At 30.2% G+C, this 25852-nt stretch overlaps 1 protein-coding gene and 1 non-coding gene across 2 annotated transcripts; one reads left to right on the forward strand and one right to left on the reverse strand.

Annotated features, from left to right (window-relative positions):
• The first annotated feature begins 1523 nt into the window (after positions 1 to 1523).
• LOC136222293 (beta-glucosidase 12-like) lies at positions 1524 to 16100 on the forward strand. The gene is made up of 13 exons (XM_066009891.1): positions 1524 to 1676; positions 2614 to 2683; positions 2898 to 2956; positions 3064 to 3139; positions 7131 to 7208; positions 7323 to 7410; positions 10380 to 10635; positions 11813 to 11928; positions 13277 to 13488; positions 13657 to 13688; positions 13800 to 13902; positions 14830 to 14938; positions 15423 to 16100. Exons 1-13 carry the CDS (start codon positions 1524 to 1526, stop codon positions 15589 to 15591), a joined length of 1521 nt encoding a protein of 506 aa, XP_065865963.1. The 3' UTR covers positions 15592 to 16100.
• Positions 6370 to 6442, reverse strand: TRNAF-GAA (transfer RNA phenylalanine (anticodon GAA)). The gene has a single exon. It is a non-coding gene; the product is annotated as a tRNA-Phe (tRNA).
• Positions 16101 to 25852: the final 9752 nt, after the last annotated feature.

Raw genomic sequence — 25852 nt, forward strand, 5'->3', positions numbered from 1 at the left:
ACTGAAATTATTGGAATTTCTTAATTGCATATTAAATTATTTTTTAGTTTAATGATAAAGTTTCAATTTGGTATTATTTTGTAGCTCTTAATTATTTATTTATTTTTATTCAAATAACATATATATATATATATATATATATATATATATATATATATATATATGGTTAGAATTGAATGAAAATAATTATTTTAAAATTGATTTGAGTGGAAAATGTCCTCAGTCCTTAAAACTAGATTAGGGATGACAACCGATACCAACCCCAAATTTTTATCCATTTATTTTTTAATTATCCCTATCCGTCCCATTACCTTAACAGATATACCCATACTCGTCCCATTCAATTCGCGGATACCCGCAGGTACTCTTACCCGTTAAGAATCAATAAATAAAACAAAAAATATTACAAATTTAACAAAGTATAAATTTAATAAATCATCTATCTAAAAAGTGAACAAATTGAACTTTAATCAATAAAAACAAAATAGACAGGAATTTTCATATCACTCAATGGTTGAAGAGTAAAAGGATTGAGTTCAAATCTCACATTTTACATCTAAAAAACAATACTATTTTTTAATATATAAAAAAAGTTATGGCGTGTAACGGGTAGCTGGGAGTATTCCCATACCCGTCCTATATACCCTAACGGGTAATGGTTTTGATCCCATACCCTTTTATATAGAGTACGGATAGTCCTATTAGGATCGGATATTGTCGAGTACTCGTAGCTACAGTATCCATTACCATTCCTAAACTAGATTTCAGGTTGAATTTCTAATATAGGTTTAAACTTTTAATTGGGAGTGAAGCCACCTACAACATGCCTGAGCAACTTTAAACCAACTAATATTTTTAAATCAAGAGAAAATGGTTATATTTTGTTGCAACGACTTTTTTTTTTTTTTTTTTGAAATAGACTTTAATTTAGTTTAGGGCAATTAATTTATTAGTCCTTATATTTTGACAACTGTTTAGTCCCTGTATTTTCAAAAACATACGGTAAGGTCCCTCACCTTTTTTTTTTTCAGTGAACTGTTTAGTCATTCTATCTGTTTGTTAGATTTTTTACCGTTTATAGAATCCCTAACCAATAATCGAATCACTCATGCTCACTCTTCATGTTTGAATTGAAGGTAGACATCGATTCAAATCTCTCTCGTTTACTCTTCCTGTTAGAATTAAAAGTGGAAATCCTCTTACTCTCAATGGTGAGTTTAATTTCCTTCATATTCTCAACTCATGTTTACCGCCAACTGCTTCAATGATGATGAAAAATGTTTCTGCTAATCCAAATTGACTAATAGAATCTTAATGAGAGTCTAACGGTAGGGACTAAACAGTTCACCGAGAAAAACGTTAGGAACTAAACAGTTCATCGAAAAAAGTTAGTGACCGTACCGTGTGTTTTTGAAAATACAGGAACTAATAAATTAATTACCCTTTAATTTAATCGGTAAATAAGTGTAAAAAAAGTCTATAAAAACATCATTGAATCTTCTTCTTCTCTTATATCAGAAAATATGGCAACCACCAATTTCTTATCTCTTCTCCTACTTCTGGTTCTCAGCTTACTCATTAATATTACCAGAGCATATAATTATGATCATGTTTTCTTTAACCGGAGCAGTTTTCCGGCAGGTTTTCTGTTTGGGACAGCCTCATCGGCTTACCAGGTTGATTACTATACTCCTTACTTTCTCTGAAATCCTAATGTGGCTTGAATCTATCATCAAATCATCATGTCATGTTAGTTTGTGGGGATTTAGTCGGTTTTATTCTCATTTTTGTAGCCAGGGGCGGATACAGGAGCTCGGCCCTCCGGCCGCCAGAACCACTATCATGAGGGATAGTTTCGGCCCTCTCAATTAGCACTCTAAAATTAGCCCTGTCCTGTAGCCCATCTTGAATCGAAAATACTAATTTTATTAGCCTATTAGGAGTTTTTTAAATTCAAATTTCTAATTATTTTTTTTTTGTCTATTAGGTCATTCTTAAATCCAAATTTCTAATTTTTTTTTATCGTGTATTAGACATATCCCTATATCCATTTTTTTTTTCTATTAGACAATTTTTTACATGTTAAGAATATTTAACACAATGTAACTTAATTTGAAAGTTTTAAATTGATACTTGAAAATTAGTTTTTGACCATTCAGATTATAACACGTATATATATGATTTTTTTTAAACAAGTTCGATTTAACAATTTTTGTACACACGCACATGTAAATCGGTCCCCAACTAACCAATCGTGTATTTGTTTGTAGCTGTACTTAACTAGTTTAATCCAAAACAATAAATAGATTCGATGGTTATGTTTTACACAAAGTAATCATTGCTTTGCGTACTTGTACCATCAGATAGTTGGTATGAAATTAATCTAACGATGCTCAACATAAAAGTACAAACAAAACAATATTTAGTTACTATTTAAAATATCGTACACTTCCGACTCTAATCTTTCAGAGATAGGGCCAAAACCCCTAATCTTTGGAATAGAGGTGATTCTGACAGTCGAGAGAGCGGAGGCCCCTTTTAAGCCCCCTTGTTATAATTAAATAGTCACGGTTACATTTATCTAAATATATGTATGTTATTTTATTTTCGCAGTACGAAGGTGCAGCAAATGAAGATGGTAGAGGACCTAGCATTTGGGATTCTTACACTCATAAATATCCAGGTCTCTGTCTAATTCAATTTTCTGGGAATCACAAATTTTTCTATATGTAAATAATATAATAAATTTCAAATATTTAATTGAATTATAATTTATAAATTATATGGGACTTAAAAAATTCGAATATAATTTTTTTTGAATTAATACATTATTATCTTATGATTATGAGATGATTAATTAACAAATTGATAAGAAAAGTTCAAATGGAAAATGACAGAAAAAATATCAGACCGGAGCAATGGAGATGTGGCCGTTGATGCTTATCACAAATACAAGGTAATTAATAATTAATTATCATTTTTATTTTCTTATAATTACTTAAGTAATTAATTAATTAATTTTTTTTTGAAGTAATTAATTAATTAATTAATTGCATATGACAGGAGGATGTTGGGATTATGAAAGAGATGGGTTTGGATGCTTACAGATTTTCAATCTCATGGTCCAGAATATTACCCAGTAAGACTACTCCAACTCCATTATTTTTATAATTATTAATCCTGAATGTCACATTATTTATTTATTTATTATAAGGATAAGCTTCAAATTTGTCCCTACCCTAAATATACAATTAACGTAAAGTCATAAAATTTTGTTTTAAATGTACCAAACTTCAAACAATTTTAGGCCCAAAAGTGAGGGAGTTATCCTATACCTGTTTGGACCTATATGGGCTGGGTTTAACTTTTTTTGAGCTCTTATCCAGACCAAAATTGTTTTGGCCTGTATTTAGATCTTTTCATGAGCCTGCTATCCGTCCAGTCCGCTCAAGCCCATTTATTATGGGTTGGGTTTGGATATACATATTTCGCATTTAGTCCAGCCCAGCTCGAGTCTGTAAAAGTCCGAACTTAAAATGGGTTGTGTTTAGAATTTATCTCAAAACTCAAGTATAGTCCTGTCCCATTTTTTTTTTCTAAGAGTTAACCAAAAAAGGTTAGGGCTTTCTACATAGAAGTCATTAATAATAGTAATATTTATAGTTTAATCAATACTAGTAATTTAATCCATGAAATATCAAAAGGCACTAAACTTATTTTAGAATTGTCATGCACGGTTTCTAAATTCCTAGTTTCTAGGGATTGTTGGTTTTAGTTGGAAGTTTTTTTAAGAAAAATAATAATAATGAAAACTACCATTAATTATATATACATGGAAAAGTACATAGAATACTAACACACAAAAAACTACATAATTCTTTTCATAAAAAAGAACTACATAATTCCTTTTTTTTTTAAGGGATTATTATCTTTAGGGCTGTAAATGAACAGAGCTGCTCATGAGCGGCTCGGTGATCGGCTCGATAAAAGCTCGGCTCGACTCGGCTCGATTTGTAAACGAGCCGCTCGTGAACACGATTTACTGGCTCGGTTCGTAAACGAGCCAAGCTTGAGCAGGCCAAAGCTCGGCTCGAAAGCTCGCGAGCAGGCTCGATTAGAACATTTATGAACAAATTTTAGTTTTGTAGAAAACTATATAGTTTTGTGTTAGTTCACAAATATCTAAACTTAATATTATTTCATTTGCTATTAGATGAGTTCGTTCACAAACATAATAAATGAGTAATAGACGAACTATTTGTAAGCATCTTGTTTATTCATTCACGAACTTTGCTTGTGAGCTTGTTTATGTACACAATTAAAGAGTTATTTGCGAGCAAACTTCACAAATATAATTAACAATTTACTCACAAACAATTCATGGTTAAATAATTTTCTTAATGAACCAAGTTCAAAAGAGGATTTTGGGCTCGAAACAAGCTCGAAGCTCGGCTCAAGCTCGTTGAGCAAGCCAAAACTCGGCTCGGACTCGGCTCGTTAATTTTATGGCAAGCTCGGCTCGGGCTCGAGCTCGTTAATTTTATAGTGAGCCGAGCTTGAACAGCCCAAAGCTCGGCTCGGCTCGGCTCGATTACAGCCCTAATTATCTTGAGTTCTTTACATGAATGTCTTAAATATAAATAAAACGGGTAATTTGCTAATTTATAAGATGTATGTGATGGTTTATATATTCATGGTACTTTGTTGGTTTTACTGTTAAAATAAATGTAAATCAATAAAAAAAATAAATTGCTATAATAATTATGTCAACCTTTCAAATACCTAAATGATTTATATGAAAATTGAAATTTTATTATATATAGTTTCATCTATTTCCGACTCGTAATCATCCATTTCCGGGATTCTCGGGTTGTTACGCATCAAATATCCCTAACGTTTTGGGTCAGGTGTAATTTTACCCCTAACATCTAAAATGATGCAATTTTACCTCTAATGTTTGTAGCCAATAGCAATTTTATCCCTAACGTTGATAAATTTGATCAATTTCAGACACTATTATAAAATACAATCATTTTTTTCTTTATTTTGCACCAATTGCATATCAATTTTGTAATTTTGCACCAATTTTACCTCTAACGTTTATAAATTGGATCAATTTCAGACACTATTATTCATGACCGAGAAGACAGTTTGATGAATTATTTCTCAAATTGACCCAATTTATCAACGTTAGGGGTAAAATTGCTCTTGACTTCCAACATTAGGGATAAAATTGTACTATTTTAGACGTTAGAGATAAAATTGCTCCTGACCCAAAACATTACGGGTATTTTTGCACTTTAACCCTTATTTTTGGATTTTAATTTTTTTTTTAATGGGATGAAGCAAATGCCCCTTTGACCCTCCTACATCCGCCCCTGAGGATCGCACACCTCGAATGTCTAATTGGAATGCACGTTTAAGATAGCTTCAGACGTATATAATAGTTATGTACATTCGTAAAATCAAATCAGTTTTAAATCAGATCTGAAAGAACTAGAGTTTAATCGGATTAAAATCTAGTTCAGTCCAAACCCCATTAAAACAAATAGTTAAAGGCTAATTATGTGAAAGCAAAATTATATTTCAATTGGTTGAAATATTCGCAGATAATAGTATATATTAATAATATTAGATATTATAAATAAGGAAATCAATTTTAACTGAAAATTTACATATATTCCATTATCATTTTCACTTCCCCCACTCTATGAAATTTACATATATTCTTATTAATTAGTTTACGTTGCAGTAAATTTTTTTTATGGTCAGCAAATTCATCTTTTTGAAAAACAAAATTCAGTGCACCAGTATTGTTTTTGTAAATATATGTTTGCTATTTTTTTTTATTTTGTGAATATATGTTTCTTATTTATTAAATTATTGTTTATAAATATATGTATATTTTTCTTATTTAAAATAATATTTTAATATGTTAATTTGTAATATTTATAATGACAATTTAATTTTAAGTTATGTTAAAAACTTTTAATGTAAATATATTAAATGGATGGGCCGAGCTTGGCTGGACTGGGCTTGGGAATTAGTTTTTTTAGTCTAGCCCAGTCCAGTCTGAGCCCAATGTAAATATAGTGTAGGCTGTATTGGACTTGGACACAGTAATCTGTAAAACCCGGTTAGATCTGGTCCGGACCAACCCATGAACATGTCTATCTTTATTAGAGAAAAAAAAGAAGTTTACAAACAAATTCAATTTTAAAAAATTATCTAGAATTATGTTAAGTAATAATTTAAATTATATCATAAATTATTATTTTTTAATATATTTTAATGAATAAGATTTATAAATTAACGGTCTAGAATATATATATATATATATATTTTTTTTTGAAACCAAAAGATTGAAATTGCGGTGAACGTGGATCGAACACGTGACCTTCAGATCTTCAGTCTGACGCTCTCCCTACTGAGCTATCCCCGCTTGATTATAGAATATATTTTTTAAAGTTTAGAATTTATGTATTGTAGTCTAAAAAAAGAGAGTACAAAAGGGTGGTTTCAGATAGCCAGGGCTCGTGGTTACACTGTATCTCCCTATATCTATCTTTAGACCTTATTAAAAGTCTTATTTTAAATGTTGTTATTTGGATCTAAAATTGCTCCAAATTAAAAAATTTGGATACAAAATTTTATCATTTCTTACATTAACCTATATCTTCACTCTTTAAAGACAAATTTATATTTTTATATATAGCCCAAATTTAAATAGAAGAATTAATTTACCTCTAAATTTATAAAAAAATGTTCAAGTTTTTCCTCATAGTCTAAAACAGTTCAACTTTGCCTCAATAATAGAAATTGTAAATCTCTATCAAAAAAAAAAAAAAAGAAATTGTAAATCAATTTTATTATTTTCTAAGGAATTCCATTTTTGTCGGAATTTACTTAGAGAATAATAAAATTGAAATAGATTTTATATTAGGGTAAAACAAAAAAAATCCCGTATTTTCACGTATTGTCAAACTAATACTTGAATTTTTTTAATCCAAAAAATAACTGAATTTTTTATTTTGCTAAAAAAAAAATCTATCAAATTGAACTTTCCTAATCCCAAATTACAAGTAATGTTTGATTAAAACTAATTAAAAATAGTAATATTTGTAATGCAGGAGGCAAAGTCAATGGTGGTGTAAATAAAGAAGGAATTAAATACTACAACAACCTCATCAATGAGCTTTTAGCCAACGGTAATATTAAATTATTTTAATTAGTTTGGTCTCGTAATTTTAATTAAATAATTTTTTTTTTTTGAATTTTTTGAATGAATTAATTTAATTTATATAAATTTAATTAATATGCAGGGATTAAACCCTTTGTAACTCTCTTTCATTGGGATCTTCCCCAAGCTTTGGAGGATGAATATGGAGGCTTTCGTAGTTCAAAGATTGTGTAATTACTCTCTACTACTTTTTAAAATTGTTTTTATGAAAATTATTAATATATTAATTACGTCATTTAAATAATTTTTTTATTTTACCATATTTTTCTAATTATTTACTAGTCTTATGCCAATTTTTGTTTTCTAAAATAAGGTCTAAAAATGTAAATGGGATTGGATTGATGTTCACTTAAATTCAAAATCAGTTTTAAAAAGGTCATTTTTAATAAAACCATTAAATTTTTATTTTTTATTTTAATAAAATCATTCCATCCATTTCAATAAAAAAATCACCAAAAGAGTGACGTGATAACCATATTGAAAATGACTTGAACTGAACTGAATGTTACAAAACCATTTATTAGGCTCTGTTCTTTATTACCGAAGAAAACTGAACTGAACTGAATTTTACTGAAACTGAAATAATAATATAATCTTTTAGAAATAGCAATAATTAAAATAATTTTTTTAAAAGATTAAAATAAAAATCTTATAAATAATTATGGTCCTAATAATAATAATAATAATAATAATAATAATAATAATGAAAAATAATAATTATAGTTATAATAAATAATGATAAATTACTGAACAGAACTGAACCGAATGCTACTGAACTGAACTGATTGGTACTAAAATTAAGTAATAAAGAACATGGCCTTAGACCCTGTTCTTTTTAACTGAACTAAACTAAACTGAACTGAATTGCACTGAACTGAACTTAACAATAATGATAAATTGTAATAAATAATGATAAATTATATATTATATATGAATAATTATAATAAATTATATATAAATAATGTTAAATTATAAATTATATATAAATTATAATAAATAATGATGAATTATATATAAATAATGATAAATTACTGAGCTGAACTGAACTGAATACTATTCAACCGAACTAAACAGAATGCTACTGAACTCAATTGAAATTAAGTGAAAAAGAACAAGATCTTAGATAATAATATGATTTTTTAAACGATTTTGTGACTTTAGATACGTCAACCATAACAAATTAGACATATCCGGACTAGTCAGGCATAATCAATTATCTTCTACGTTAATATTCTAGTTAATTTGTACACAAGAATTGGTCAAAAAAAATTATTTGAAAACAAAAGTGAAGTTCACTTATAAAGTTTTATAACCTTTGGAAAACATATCCCAAACTCTAATGATGTTGGTGCATTTTACCCTAAAACTTATTAGTCAGTTCAGCTTAATTAGTACTTTAATTCGGGCATGCTTACGGGTTTTCTATATAAATATCATGATTAACTATAAAATTACAACTAAATCAGATTATCAAATTTAATTCGGAATATGTCATTATTTTACATATATAATAGATAAAGTATGCTTTTACGCCTTAATTTAAAACTTCTAAACTCAAATTCATAAATCCTAAACTTTAGACAGTATATTCTAGACCCTAATTTATAAACTCCAATTCTAGATTAAAAATAATAATTTTATTAGTTTGATATAATTTAAAATTAAAACTCTATATAATTATAGATAGTTTTTCAAATATGAATTTGTATGTAAATTTCCCAATGCTTAAAGTAAGCTTAATGCTTTGTCATGAAATTTCCCAATTCAAAAGCACAGTTCTTATATGGGCTTCTCTGTGGGCCTCAATAGATCGAACAAAATCCCAGTTATTATATGGGATTGTATAATATACTCAAGAGTAAAATACGATATTTCGTTATCATGCTATAATTAAGTGTCAAATATATGAATATCGTAATTAAAAACAAAATTATAATTAAGTTATATCACTAAACTTAATTATTAATATATCATTATTTTATATATATTATGAGTTTACGTTATGATTTGAAAAATCTAGACCCCAATTCATAAATAATAAACTCTAAAAAATATATTTTAGACTTTTAATTTATAAATTTTAATCCTTAAAATATATCAAAAGTACTGATTTTACTAGTTTGACATAATTCAAAATTATTACAGGGCATAATTGTAGATAGGTTTTTAAAAATGAATTTATATGTAAATTTCCCTATAATATTAATGTAGTTTATTTTGAATATTTTGGTTCAGCTCACTACATTAGCATTCAGTTCAGTTCAGATCAGTTTAATTCAGTTCAGTAGCATTTAGTTCAGTCCAATTCAATAATTCAACAATTTCTCATAATTATAATTATTTATATAATTTATTATAATTTATATATAATTCATCATTATTTATTATAATTACAATTATTTATATATAATTTATTATAATTATTTCTATATAATATATAATTCATCATTAAAAAGGGCGGCCCGGTCGCATTACGCGTCCCCGCTGAGCGAGGGTCCGGGGAGGGGTCCCACCACAAGGGTGTATTGGGGGCAAGCCTTCCCTTGCCAATATATAATTCATCATTATTTATTATAATTTATCATTATTATTATTGTTAAGTTCAGTTCAGTAAAAAAAAACAACTCGTTATTCTTATGTATGACATTATGGAAACATGACAACAAAAAATATAAAAAATATATATTTTTATTTAATTCAAATGTTTAAGACTATCATATGTGACAGTAAAAAATGTAATTTTTATTTTTTTTTATTTTTGTTATCATGCAGCTGGTATGGTATACATAAAATAAGTTACATAAAAATAAGTTCTTTTCAGCGTGATTATTCTAATGATTTTTCTTTTCTAAATTGGTTGAAAAACTTTAGTGAAATAAAAATGAAAGTTCAATAATTTTTTTAAAATAAAATAAAATATAATAACTTTTTAAAAATGACTCCAAATTTTAGTGATTATGCATGCAATTTACTCGTCTAAATTTTTGCTTGTCCTGATGTTTTTTAGGAAATGTATATATATTCCTTATCTAATTTTTTTTGTCAAATTAATTTATATTTGTTCTATGCATCTTGACAATATAGGTTGCAAAAAACTAATTCTATTTTTTTTCATAAATTAAAAAATGAAACATTACAGAGATGATTTTGAAGATTATGTGAAGCTCTGCTTCAATACATTCGGAGACAGAGTAAAGCATTGGATCACATTGAACGAACCATGGAGCTACTGCATGTTAGGGTATGTAATGGGCATGGGTGCACCAGATCGCTGCTCTGAATGGCAAAAAAGGAATTGCACAGGTGGTCATGCATCTACTGAGCCATATATTGTTGCTCACAATCAGCTTCTCGCTCATGCTGCTGCTGTCAAATTATACAAGCACAACTTTCAGGTTCATTAATTAATTACTTTTTATAAGATTATTGTTCCGGTTATTGAATCCGTGTTGATGATAAAGTCAATTACAAGTAGACTTGTTAATGGATCGGGTTCGGACAGGACTTATGGACATTTATATAAGAAACACTCTGTCCAAGTCCAATCCACTGTAATCTAAGCTGGTTCGGATTTAAAAATCAAATTTCATACCCAATCCATATAAGCTCATTTAAATATATATATATATATATAAAATTTTTAATTATAAAAATAAAATTTATACTTAAAAGTAAATATTTAATATATAAATATATAAATTTATTAATTAATAGTATTAATAGGTGGACATGACATGACTGTCCTATGCTATTTTTTATCAATCCCAATGCTGTCTAAAAAATAGGTGGGCTTTAGTGTATGGGCCTAAGATCAATTTTCATTGTCCAAGTCCGACTCAAGAACACGGACCTGGGCGGGTACCCCGGACCCGTTGACAGATCTAATTACAAATAGACCTGTCAATAGGCCTAGCCTAACGTACTTTTATCTAAAAAATACGGAGTCCAAGCCAACCTAGCCCACTGTTAATTTTGACGGGCTCGGACGGGTTGAGTCGTGCTTAAAAATCTAATCCCAAACCTAACCCATATAAATCCATTAAAAAATATACATCATTTTAAATTATAAAAAATAAATTTATACTTAAAAATAAATAAGTTACATAAATTCACTAATTAATATTAATTGGGCGGACCAGGCATGCCCGGCCCGTGCTATTTTTATCAATTCCAAACCTGTCTGAAAAATAGACGGACTTTAGCGAGCCTGGAATGGACTGGGCCTAAAATCAAATTTCCTTATTCAAATTTGGCTCATGGGACACTGGCATGGGTGGGATGGGCAAGTGCTGGACCCGTGGACATGTCTAGTTACACATGTATAGAAATTATCGAGAGAGAAAGTAGAGCGATACGGAAGATGAGAGTAAATAACCCTTGCCCCTTTTACCGGACAGAAATGTGTTAAAAATCAAGATTTTATTTTAGGCTAAGATTCAGCGACGGCTATTTTCATTACAGATTCGTTCTGATGTCAAAACGTTAACGATTCTAAGTAGACTATCATAACCGACAAAAATGTATACATTTAGTGATGAAATTCATCTGTAATACTATTTCTTTTATTTGCAGAGAATTCAAAAGGGTGTGATTGGGATTACGTTAATATCTTCCTGGTTTGTGCCTTTCTCGAATACAAAGCAGGACAAACATGCTGCAAAAAGAGCCCTTGATTTCATGCTTGGATGGTAATATACTAATTATTTACAATTATAATTTTGTCTCTATTTTTTTCGGCAGAATTATTTTGTCACTATTAAAATCGATTAACCTTCAAAAGACGATGATATTAATTTAGATGGTAATATACAAAAAATTAATTTGAAAACAAGTATAAAAATAAATCTTTATGGTATCGTATATCTGCAAACGCGTTTCAATTAGTTCACTTACAAAAGATAAATGTTTTCACTAACATCGTTAGTATACAAGAGGATTTTTAGATAATTTTATCATTTTTTTTCCATTTTGAAATTTTTTTTATATGTTAGAAACGATATAAATGAAATGAAAAACCGTTGAAAATTTTGTTTTGGATGTTTGTCACGTAGATGAATTTGGAGTGTTTAATGAAAAATTCAATATTGGACTCACATTACAAACTTTTAAACCACATTAACGTTATTACAAATGTGTGGAACCTCGAAGTTTAGTTTTATACGTCACCTTATTTATATATACAATAAGGATATCCGTCGGTGAAAAATCCGTTCGTAATATTAGTAGTGTCTTTTAATAATTTATTTTCAACCATGTTGGAAAATTCACCGGCGGATATTCTCCTCCCACCTAACTGTCGGTAAAATTCACTTACGGATACAAAAATTGAACAAAGCATTTAGGGCTGGACATGGATCTTGGAGATTCTTGAACTAGATCGAATCGCCGAATAAAGAAATATATAATTGGATTGAATAATTGATTTTTGGCATTATATCCATTTGGGTCCCTAAACTAAAACTTCAAAGTCAATTAAGATCCTAAACTATCAAAATCGTCAATCAGGTCCCTAAACTAAGCAACAATCATCAATTGAGTACCTATCCTATCCTAAAATCAGAAATTGTGACTGTTTGATATAGACAGTAATAATCTCTATATTGGTTCAATATGAGTTTATGGAAGAGAGTCTGAAACTGTTTAACCAAATGATTTTCGATGAAGCCTCAATTGATGATTTTTGTTTAGAATAGAAACTCAATTGATGATTTTTGATTTTGACAGTTTAAGATTTTAATTGACTTTGAAACCCTAGTTTAGGTAGCCAAATGGGTATTATGCCTTGATTTTTTTTAGAACCGAAACATTGACTAACATTAGGTATAATTCTAGAGATTTTAAATTCCCTCTATTACCGAGGAAATATGGAGATTTTTGGATGTGACCCCTAAAAGCAATGTCTCTACCAGGATTTTATCGACGGATATGCGTCGATGATCACAATCAACGACAGATTTTAACTAATGTCAATGTTTTATTTTTTTTATCGCGATAGCGGGTTAACTTTTGTCTAATCTTTATATATTTATTTACCAGGTTTATGGAGCCAATTACCTATGGTGACTATCCAAAGACATTAAGATCTCTAGTTGGGAAAAGATTACCAAAATTTTCAAAGAATCAATCACAAATGCTAAAAGGCTCATTTGATTTTCTTGGATTGAACTATTATACGGCTAATTACGCAGCTTCTCGTACTTCGAATGCTAATATTAGCTTTCTTACTGATTCTCATGCTACTCTTTCAAGTAAGTTATCAATTTATTATAATTACACACATTAAAACTTAGTGTAACGCGAAAAAATGTAATTTTTTCATCATCTAATTAACTATAATTCAATTTTTTTTGTTCTATTTCAATCATGCCTCATCATATTTCGACAATTCATGATTAGTTTTGTGTTTTTTTTTCCAGCGGAACGTAATGGAATTCCAATTGGTCCTAAGGTGAATATCAACTTCAAAGAAAAAATAATAGAAATTAGTATTGTTCGTTTCTTGCAATTTTATTTTTCCTTTCTTTTATTTATTTTTATATTTTTGAAAATAATATTGCAGGCAGCTTCAGATTGGCTGTATGTTTATCCAAGGGGAATTAGAGATCTTATACTCTATGTAAAAAAGAAGTACAATGATCCACTTATTTACATCACCGAGAATGGTAACGTATATTTTACATTTCGCAAGATATTTCATATTTGGGAATGCGATCGCCACATTTCTATTGCCTTTTTTTTCCAGACATAGAGCCGTCTATCGCAATATTCGGGGTGAATGGAAAAAAATTAAGCAAGAAACACATCATATTTGTTTAGAATTAAAAATAAGCGACGGAAATGTTTGTCGCCAAATGTCAGAGAATCCATCTCGTCACATATTCTGGACCGACAAAATATTTATTTTTAGCGGCGAAATAGTATATTGGTAAATTTAATTTTTGTTATTTTCTCCCAAGAAACGGAAGGTCGTCCCTGTAACCCTCTTTCTTTGCTCTGCATTTTGGTTGCTATTATTAGAGGTAGAGGCTCGTGGTGCACTAGGGTAATTGCACTTCCATGTCCTAGACACTATCCTAAAAGGTAGGTCTTTTTATGGGCTGGATCGGTTCGGATCTGGCCGAGCCATTTCTTATCAGGTTTTAAACTAAAATGCATTAGCTAAATCAGTCCAGTTCACAATAAATTTGCATCGGGCTTGGGTTGTGCTAGGTCATCTGCTAAGAGAACTAATTCTCAAGTCCAATTTGGTCTGCTCAACTAATATATATATATATATATATATATATATATATATATATATATAAAATTTAAACTATAGTTATAAACAACATAAATGCAACAAAACTAAAATTTAGTTAATTAATTCAACAAATCAAATGAATACAATATTAGTATAATTTTAAATAAAAAATTATTTAAAATAATAATAAATAAATAAAATCTTAGTACAAAAAAATATAGGCGAACAAAGCGTCACATAAATATGTCCAAACTCAACCCATGATAGATGGGTTCAGATAAGCTGAACAGGCCATGACCTATGAACATATCTTTCTAATTAATAACATATTTATATGTTATTTATTCAGGTATTGACGAGTACAATAATGCTACGCTAACTTTGGAGGAACAACTGACGGATAATATGAGAGTTGATTATTACTACCGCCATCTTTTCTTTCTGAAGAAAACAATCGAGTAAGTTATTATTATTATTATTATTATACAATGAAGTATGGAAATAAATTTATCGTGAATTGAGTATTACAAAATTTTGATCCCGTCTTAAACGTGCAAAATAAAAGAGACATAAGTAGTTCGATAGCAATAACAATTACATATTGTTTATATATGATATGTTTGAATTAGAAATATAATGTATCTAATTAGATTATGTATAAAAGTAACACTCCTAATTAGATATGAATATCCGTTATGAAACGTTCTATCATGTTTTTTATTTATTAAACCGTACAATAATCTATTTTCTTGTAGAAAACAAATTATTTTAATGTGACTCATGGATTCGATCTCAATGCATTTGTCCTGTAATTATGTATAGTTTAGTCTCCCGTAAAGCCTCGATAATAATATATAAATACATTATTTATATATTATTTTTTTACCAAAATTCATATAAAATTGAGTTATTATTTAACTTTTGTTTTATTGTTTGGAATAGGGATGGTGCAAATGTGAAGGGATATTTTGCTTGGTCATTATTGGATAACTTTGAATGGCTTTCAGGTTATTCGGTGCGTTTTGGCATTAATTATGTGGATTATAAAAATGGATTGAAAAGACTTCCCAAGCTTTCTGCCCGTTGGTTCAAGAGATTCCTCCAACAATAAACACCAATCGCCGAAAGAATAATTATCCATGCCAAATTCGAATATAATTTAGGAAAAAAATTATCTACATTTTTATAGCTTACCGGGTTATGAAATGAGTCGAGATTATATTATCTTGAGAAATTCCTTTTGAATTTTCATTACCATGTTTGAAAATTCCTTATGTCCAATTTGATTTAGTTGAATTCTATTTACTCAAATGTTATGTTCCGGAGCAGACAATTAAACAAAAGTTTTCGGTCGCATTTCGGTCTCTAAACATGTATATTGATCAGATTTCATGAGTTACAACCGAATTCATTCGGTCACTACAAGCTGGTTGGTAAGAGTGTAGTGACCATTTCTCCAATTGAGTTGCAAACTTTGCGACCAACTTTAGTAGTCACAAAACAGCATTGCTAATTAACCGACCAATATTTACGACTCATTACAGACGGAAGTTCAGCAATGTAAACAAAGATGTTTAATACAGACAGAAATGAACAAAAAAATCTCATTAGTAACGAAATTCTGCTGGCATTTTTTTTTTTGTAATTTCCAATGATAAATTAGGGACACCTTTTTCTGTACTAAGCTGCATTCGTTTTTGTGTTTCGTCTTCCTACTCGAATCAAAATGTATATATATTTATAATTATATTTTATTATTGGTAATATATTAATTTTATTATTACTAAAATTAAATTATATCAAATTAAGTAAGTAAAATTAGTTTTAAAAATACTAAAGTACGTAAGTAGATTTAATTACCTAACAAAATTACAAATTAGACTACCTAATCTACATCTAGAGTTTGTAATAACAAAAACTAAGTTAAATATGCCGATATTATAATAATGTAAGTCCTAGATGAACCTTAAAATGCCATAAGCTTATTTTTTTTAAAAAATTAAACTAGGTCAAATATAACTGATAACAACTGCATATATCTGAACATAATATTATAGTAATAAATTAAGGTATCTTTGCAACAAAGTTTAATTCCTTATCAATGACGATCTCTCGCATGTACAGCATTACCCAAAAACCACATGTTTTATCATCTCGTTGCTCAGGTATCCCCTGTGGCACAGAATATAATGGTTAGACCCCAAAAAAGACAATATACACTTGCTTGTGTAACTGTAAAACTCACTAGAAGCGGTGTCATCTTCAGCTTGGTCTTCGTCACCTTTCTTGTGTCTTTCTGAGCATAGTAGAACTTCATCGCACTGCAACAAGTGTAACAACATGTGTGCGTATGTGAGTAACTATTTGAATGCGTACACATTAGAGGCATTTTGTAACTTACTGGCTGACAATATCCGTCCATTCTGTGGAATTTGGCAATCTCCTTTTCAATGGATCTAACCAATATGATTTTTTCTTCTCAATGTCAACAACAGTCAGAGTCCAATGTGATCTGCAAACAATAGTCATTTCAGCTGTATCAATATCTGATAATCAACTGATAAACACACAGTACAAAGGATTCATAGTTACCCTGAGTTGTAAGGAATAAGGAATAAAGAATTAGCACCACCCTGTTTGAACCGATCCATCAACTCCTTCTAGCGGTCCGTTGAAGTTTTCTTAGTTCCAAGAGCAAGAGTGGTACATGGATCAACAAATAACACCCTTTCTTCCATTCGTGCTTTTTTTCAATACATGTTATCAGTGATATATGCCGATATCATTGATAATGTAAGGTCTAGACGAACCTTAAAAAACTTTATAAGCTTCAAAAAAAAAATTAAACTAAGCCAACTATAATAATATCATAATAATCTAAGACCTAGATGAACCTAAGCCCATAACATGGTATATATCCTCTGTACATTATCCCGGAGTCGAGTGATAGAATGTTGGATTTGCCTCAATAATGGACCTATCGGCGTCTATAAATCTGGCAATGGCTCCCTACGATCTATAATATCATTAGGACCAACAATCAAATCGATGCCATCATCATAACTTGGCTGCTCCATCTTTTGTCCCTCTGCCCGATCTAAATTCTCTATAAAACAGATCCTATTAAAGCTATTAAGCTGCTCCTGCATGCTCTAAATCATGGGGTTATCAGCACTAGAATTCGAGGTAGATGCCTTGCCAACACCTGAAGATGAGATCCGTGTTGCATTTGAAGGTAGCTAATCACCATAAAATTGGGAATCAGATACCAAGCCCAAAAATTCCTTCTCCCCCTAGTAAGCTCTCCGGTCGCCCTGTAGAACGCTTCTAAGGCATCAAAAGCTTGTGCAACTGTCCCAAACATCAAAGTACTTTGTATAAGGTGCTCAAATTGTGCGTATATTTATTATTAAAAAAATTTAAATTAATTAGCATATCACATTAAAAAGCATGTGTTATAATACACTAAATGCAAATAATTTTACCTAAGTATACCTGAAGCCATCATTAACAAATGCAATTCCATCACATTCATTCATGTGTATGTAACCACAAAAACGGTTGATGAGGAGTAATAGATTGGTTCATATCTTTTTCCTATAACAATAAAAGTGCTATAAACAATTGGAATAATAGTATAAAACTCTAACTTGAATATTGGCTCGGTAATATCTTGAGCTAAGTCTTGTCCGAGCTTTGGCCGAGTTCAGCTTTTACGGGCCTTAACCAAATTCTTCATACATGCATAAAATAAGTACCAAAAAGAAGATTAAAAGAAATGAAATTCATATAACATACTCCAAAAGAAAAATAAAAAACAACCACTTGTAATGGCTAAGCTCTAAGAATAGTAGCTGATATTGGTGACCAAAGAAGATAAACTCACAAATCGTATATGACTTGTTGAGGGTGAAATTGGGTATGTACAATAGTTGTTAGTACTTGTAACGATCCGGTCCGGAGAGGGTGGCGCCGGGGTAGAAGACCTGAGCAAGGAGCGGCCCTAAGGGATGGCGATGGGGGCAGGAATGAACTGAATCTCACATCGGAAGTGGAGAGGAAGTGATTGGGGATTATTAGTAAGATGTGAATCCAATACATGCAGACGCATTTTAAAGCCGTGAGGCCCAAGGTGTTGGATTTGGGCCAGAGCGGACAATATCTACATGGTATTGGACCAGGGTATTACAATTGGTATCAGAGCTGACTCTCCACGTACGATGTGTGGTTCGGGGACGAACCAGGCAGAAGTTGGTGGGCCTGTAACAACCCGGTCCGGAGAGGGTGGCGCCGGGGTAGAAGGCCTGAGCAAGGAGCGGCCCTAAGGGATGGCGATGGCGATAGGAATGAACTGAATCCCACATCGGAAGTGGAGAGGAAGTGATTGGGGCTTATTAGTAAGATGTGAATCCAATACATGCAGACGCATTTTAAAGCCGTGAGGCCCAAGGTGTTGGATTTGGGCCAGAGCGGACAAAATCTAGATGGTATTGGACCAGGGTGTTACAGTACTACTGTGGATGATTGAGTAGGGAGAGAACTTGAAGAGGGAGAATCTAATTAGTGTTTAGGGTTTGTATTTCGAACTTTGAATTCCTAACATTCAACTTTGAATTTTTTCTCAATAAAATCAGTCCGGCGACTTCAAGAGTAAAAGGACACTGGAAAAGTGAGCATGATTCTAAGGTGTTCTTAATCTACATGGGAATGACACTACTTGTAATGCTTTTAATAGGACAGCGATTTACTGACTGAATGAATTCCGTCGTTAACTCATGAAATTCAGTCAGTAACTATGTTTAGGGACTGAATTACGATTGAACATTCGGTCCTTAACTAGTGTTTTTCTTGTAGTTTGTTCTCACTATAAAAGAAGCTGCAAACAAAATAAAACTCTACTTGTCATCCTGAATTTTTTTGTCAAATCCAAATTACATAGCATAGCATAATAGGAGTATTAATTTGACATTGCCCTTCTAAACTAGGTTTCAATAAGGGAAGTGTTCCTAGAAAACTTTATCAATAGTGTCCTGGGACCAAACTTGTTGGTTTGGGACCAATCTAGAATTTGTTTGATAGCTAGAATGAATTAAGGTTGTACAAAAATTATCAGATAAGATTAAATTTATTTTTATTGTTTAAAATCATCTAATATTATTCTTTCATGACAATAACAATATTTGTCTATATTTTTACCGACAAAATAAAATTAGTAGAGAAAATTTTGTCCTAATTCATATATATCATGCCTTATAATCACAGTATTTCATATATGGATAAGAGGATTTAGGGGGTGGAGGTTAAGTTACCGATTTTCACACTGTGGCTATTAAACTTCAAAACTTAATAAAAAAAAGTCACTCAATTATATACTTTCTAATAATATAACCACTAAATTTCAATTAATAAATCAAAATGATATATTGATCATGATCTCAAAATAGAACACTTTAAGAATTTATGATATTCTAACCAGATTTAGTTCTTTATCTTTTTGTAGCAATGTTATCTATGTGTTGTTTGGTTATAAGAGAGAAATTGACGTTTTAGAAAAAGCTTCGAAAATTGTTATTTTAAAAAATAAAAAAATGTGGTTTCACGTGGTTATAGAAAACTTTAATTCTTGCACGTTTCGATTTTAAGGTCCTCACTAGCTGCTATTTTTATGTAAATATATAAACAAGATCAACTGCAGAACTAATTATTATGTCTCTATGTGGAAAACCAAGTCTATAATGCTAAGCTATGGAGAAATTTCACAAGGGAATATACAATAAGTGAAGTGAGGGATGCTACCCTTCTAACAGAGATGATGTATCACTAGTAACTTAATTAGTGAAGTTGAAAAGTGTGTGACCATACATAAATGAGACAATCAGAGTTATTGCTCCTTCAAACTTATAAATTAATTTAGGGATGAAGAAATGTCTGAGAACTATATTAGGATGATAATGTCATGCCTCATGATGGATTTGATATCAAACAACGTGGACCACTTGAGATTACCAGTAGGTTATCAATCTTTCCGTCTAAGATATCTATCTAATTTGGGTAGACATTATGACTCGCTAGACTCCGTTTATGACTTGGAGGCGAAAACACCTTTCAGACCACTACCATGATTAAATAGTGGGAAAATTACAAAATTGGGTCAAATGGGAGATCATTTACATATTTAACTCATTTATTCAACATACTACATATCTAGACTATGTTTGTGTGACTTCCCAAAATACCCTTAACGTTTCCCCTTTTTGGTTACACGAACGGTTGCTCTTCCCCAGATGATTCCCAGACTTTTGATCTCTCTTCCTTTATATTTCGTGAAATTTGCACCATTTCTCTACATCACCATGTCTTTCTCTTCTTCCTCTCTTCATCTCTTGATTTTTCATCTTCCTATTGCTAGAAAACGACGCAATGGTTCTTCCTCTTCTTGTTTCTGCTCGTCTATTGGTTTCTTTCTTCTTGTGCGGATCGAAGCAATCGTTATTCTACGTTATTTTCATCGTTTTTCCAGTTTATCATATGGTTATTGACGATTTTAATGCTGAAAGGCGGAAAAAATATAAGTATCTACTGTTTTCTCTGTGTTTTTTCCAGAAACTCACTTAGCGTAATCTGGTTTCGCGAAGGTCTGCGAGGAGAAAGAGCCTTAAATGTGACGATTTGACTTCGCGAAAACGGATTACGTGAAGTCTGCGAAGAGAAAAATGTCAGAAACCAGATGATATAATAAATAAATAAATAATATTTATATATTAAATATATAAATAAAATTAATTTGAAATTAATTTTATAAATTATATATTAATTATATATTATTTTTGTAAATATATATTAACATGGCATGGCTTGTAAACATTAATATATAATAATGTTGAAAGGGTTGTATTAAAAAAAAAAAAGTCGAATTAGGCTACAGATGGGAATAATATATGAGGAAAGTTTGAGGCTATAGTGGGAATAATATATAATAACCTTTAAAAAGAAATTTGACATAAAACCAATTATCCCAGTTAACTAAAGTAATCCCTCAAATTAATAACAAGTGGACAGTGAAAACTGCTGACTGCATCAATAATAAATATTGTTGCATAGGAGCAGTTATTAACTGGAATTTTTAAGTTAATTTTTTTTTTAATAAACTGCCAAAAAACCGGGGTTGCACCGGTTCCTGGTCTGACCTCCGGACACCGGTCTAATCCTGATTCCCACCGGTTTGTTGGAGATCCAACAGACTAGTGCAGCTCGGACCGGACCTTTCATCGGTTTTTAGTTAGACCGATCCGATCGGCCGGTCCGATCCGAGTTTGATAACATTGGTTTTCTTTAGAATATAACTATCAATAATTATTTTTCAATTATAACTAAACACAGCATATTTACTGTTTGAAATAAAACAGTAAATATAGAAGTGCTTACTTAATATTGAAAACAATTATTTTTGTGAAGAAAATCAATTATCTGTAATTAGCAACAACAATAAACACCTAATTAGTAACAACACGAACAACTGAATCTAAGAAATTTGAAGTATCAATTTGGTCCATAACTTGACATTTTTCATCAAACTAGTTTTAATACAAGTTAGTAAATAATTGGTAACTTTTACAATGTGTAATTTGTGATGTAAACATGTGTTGTTTTAGATTAATTGGAACCAAAATGGATAGAATTAACATGTGTTGTTTTTATGGAATTATTTTATTCATAATCTTTAAACAGTAGTTTTGTCTTTTTAACAAATTGACATGAAATTATTAATGTTGGAGAGGTCAACATCTCTTTTGCACATGTTATTTCTTGTTATTTCATTAAAAACATTATAAAAAAGATACTATGATCAGAAAGAAAGAATATTAATGTGTCAAACTTTTATTGGACAATTTGTAAATGATAATGTTATTTTTGTCATTTTGTGTACCTCTTCAACAGTCATGAACCCTCCACTCTCTTTCTCAATATAAATTTTAGCACAATGTTATGGTTTCACTGTCATTTAATTATTGTATTGGATCGATAAGGTATCTATTAAAGAAGTACCAATTTAGATTTCAGGTTCAAAATGGTATCAATATAGGCTTAACGTTTACAATAATTTAAGCTTGTGTCAAAAAGATAATTTTATTTTTCTAGCATTGTACAAATTAAGGAACGAATATTAGGCACTTTGAATCTTGTGTGGCCGTATGGTAACATTTTGGATGAGTTGTCAGTTGACAATTGATATTTGTGTGCCAGTATGGTCATATATTTTGTATGCAAATGCTGCTTGGGCTTGCAGCGTGCACAACACAAGTCTATCCCGCCATATGTTTTTAATTCTACACATTAATGAGGTTGTTAGGAATCGAACCCTCGATTGTTTGGTCCTAGAGGTTCCGATACCATGTCATGAGACCGATTTAACTAAAAGCTCAAACTGATAAGGTCCAATCATATATTTTATATTAATCTCTGACACCTTAGGCCTATTTTGGTACCTTATGTGACGTGACGCTGAGTTGGCAGACTTAACGGATGACATGTCACGTTCTGTTAGTAATTCTTAAATTGATACTATATTGTAAACGTTAAGCCTAAATTGATGTTATGTTGTAAACGTTAGACCTATATTGGTGCTATTTTGAACGTAGAGCCTAAATTGGCGCTTTCCTAAAAACCTTAGGTCTATTTTGGTACCTTATCCCATAAATTTATTGATAAACTGAAATAGTTTCTTACATTTTGGTTTTGTTCTTAAGTTACATTTTCGCTATCTATTTGTAAATATATTATTAATACAATAAATATTATAGACATTTTATTGTGATAAGTTGTTAGTATTATAACACGTTTTTTTTTATAATTATACTAATAACATACTAAATATCTTACACATAATTTATACTTGGATGGTCCAAAGTCACGGTTATAACAATCAAACTATTCTTTTTAAATTTCCGGTAACGTATGACTAAATTTTTTGTATCATTTTATACAGTAAATTTAAATCTGCACTTCTTCCAAAATGTTAGAGTTAAATTTGACTATTATCCCTATTATTAATCAAGAACATATGTTATTATAATTAATTAACCCTTCAATATATGGATTTTTTTTTGTAGACATTTAAGAAAACATGTGATGATAATCATCTATGAAAAATAAAGACAGCCACTCAGGGCCGGCCCTCTGGGCTATAAAATGAGGGGCGCCCGCCCAGGGCCCATAACGATAAGGGGCCCAAAAAAATATTTTTATAGTGTATTTTAAAATATTTTTATAGTGTATATAAATACAGAGATGAATATGTAACATTAGAATTAATTGGTTCAGTTGGTAGGAGGAGTTTCCTAATGATTTCATTTTAACTTGAGGTTGAGGGTTCAAACCCTCTCCTTTCTATTTTTTAATTACTTTCAAATATATTGTTACTATGATTTCCATGTTTCCTTAAATCTAAATTATCAATTTATATTTTGAATAAAAAAATAACCATTTAATTTTTTTCTCATTATTATTATTATTATTATTATTATTATTATTATTATTATTATTATTATTATTATCCAATTTCAATTTTTTTCTTAAATTTAAATGTCAATCCATTAAAAAAAAACAAATTAAATGTCAATATATATATATATATATATGAAAAATAATATACTTATTTACTTCTTGCAATTTTACATGACACATATACTTGTTATTATTTTACACAAATAATTCTAGTTAGTATACTTATTACTACTGCACCACTAACTAATTTAGTCTCCATATAGAAAATGTTGCAATCTTAAACATAATGTTTATGAGTTTGTACAATTTCAAACCTAGTTGATTAAAAATGAGTTTTTTCCATTAACATTAAAAATGAGTTATTTCCATATTGAGTGACTAGAACGGTGGATGTTGGAGTGAGGATAGAACAAGAAATTACACATAAAAGACCTCATTTTCGTCAATTAAGCTTGAAAATGTACCAATTGATAAACGTTAGGCTTAAAATGACACTATTTTGTGTATGAATGCTAATTGCTCTCTCCTAGTAACCATATGACTAAATTAGTAGCTTATTCCTTGTAATAAAAAAATCATTCAGCTTCCAGCTAAAAAAAAAAGTAAAATGTATATATGGGGGGCCAAATTTATCATCTCGCCCCGGGCCTCTAAAAGGTCAGAAACGGCCCTGCAGCCACTAGATCATTAAGGTATCCATGAAAGATAGTTTGTACTTTCAAACGTTAGAATATGGGTATATGTAATAGAGACAGGCAGTAGATCATTCCTAACTTTTCTTTGTAATTTTATTATTTATCATACAATTTTTGCTATCCATTCAATTTTTTCTTTCTTAAAAATTTCATAACAAAATCTAACGACATTATAATAGATCTGAAGAAAGAAAAAAAAATAAGACTAAAAATGTAAAAGACAAACAAAAAAGTACTTTGTTATTTTGTAAATAAAAAAAATTAAAGCCTCCTGCCTAACTTTTATGAAGTTTTTCTAGATTTTCTACTGACCATCGCATGGAATGAATTACGAGGGCTCAAGCATTTAATGGTGCCTGAAAAACACCGAAAATTTAATGAAAACTGTGTACGATGTTTTAATTTTATTCATGTAAAACCACTGAAATAATATTAATTTAGCACTTATAAATTAAGAGAAACCACAGCAAATACACATCGTCAGTGAATTCTGCATTCATCACTAGACCAATAAGTGTTCAAGAGCCTCCTCTTGCCCTCTTTATATTTGTCCCTGTAGACTTGTTCATCAAAGTTTGTAGTTTAACCTAACTATAAAATTGAATAGGTATGTTCTTACTTAAATTTTTTCTTAAAGAAAAAATTAGACTAAGTGAAGCATTAAACTTAAGAGAGGAATGACAGAGGATCACGGAGGTCTTTCGACCCCTAACTTAGAAGAAAATAACAAAAAAAAAAATAGATTTGGCAACAGATTTCATGGAATGTAAAAGAAACCCATTGATAGTAAGGTTAATTACATATTTTATGACAAATAGATTGTGTGATGTAGATTAAGTCGATATGACGGTTTTCCTCGTAAATCGACAAAAATTACAATCTTCTCAAGTTAAACTTGAATGATGAATAAATATTGGATAAATCCAAACTCTCAAAAGTTTGATATTCATAAAAAGTTGTTCTTCAATACAAAACAAGAGGTTTTTATACCCTCTTTAAATTAAAGGATCAAGACTAATAAACTCACACTAGGGTTACAAGCTAAGAAATAATTCTAGGGGTAAGATAGAGATTAAAACATTAGGTGGCAGTAAGGTAAATAATAGCTAATGGCAGAACAATAATTTAGTAAAGTCCAGTCCTTGTCTCTCCAACCAGGACTTGGCGAAGAAG

The sequence above is a fragment of the Euphorbia lathyris genome, chromosome 1, assembly GCF_963576675.1.
Source record: "Euphorbia lathyris chromosome 1, ddEupLath1.1, whole genome shotgun sequence".
Lineage (NCBI taxonomy): Eukaryota > Viridiplantae > Streptophyta > Magnoliopsida > Malpighiales > Euphorbiaceae > Euphorbia > Euphorbia lathyris.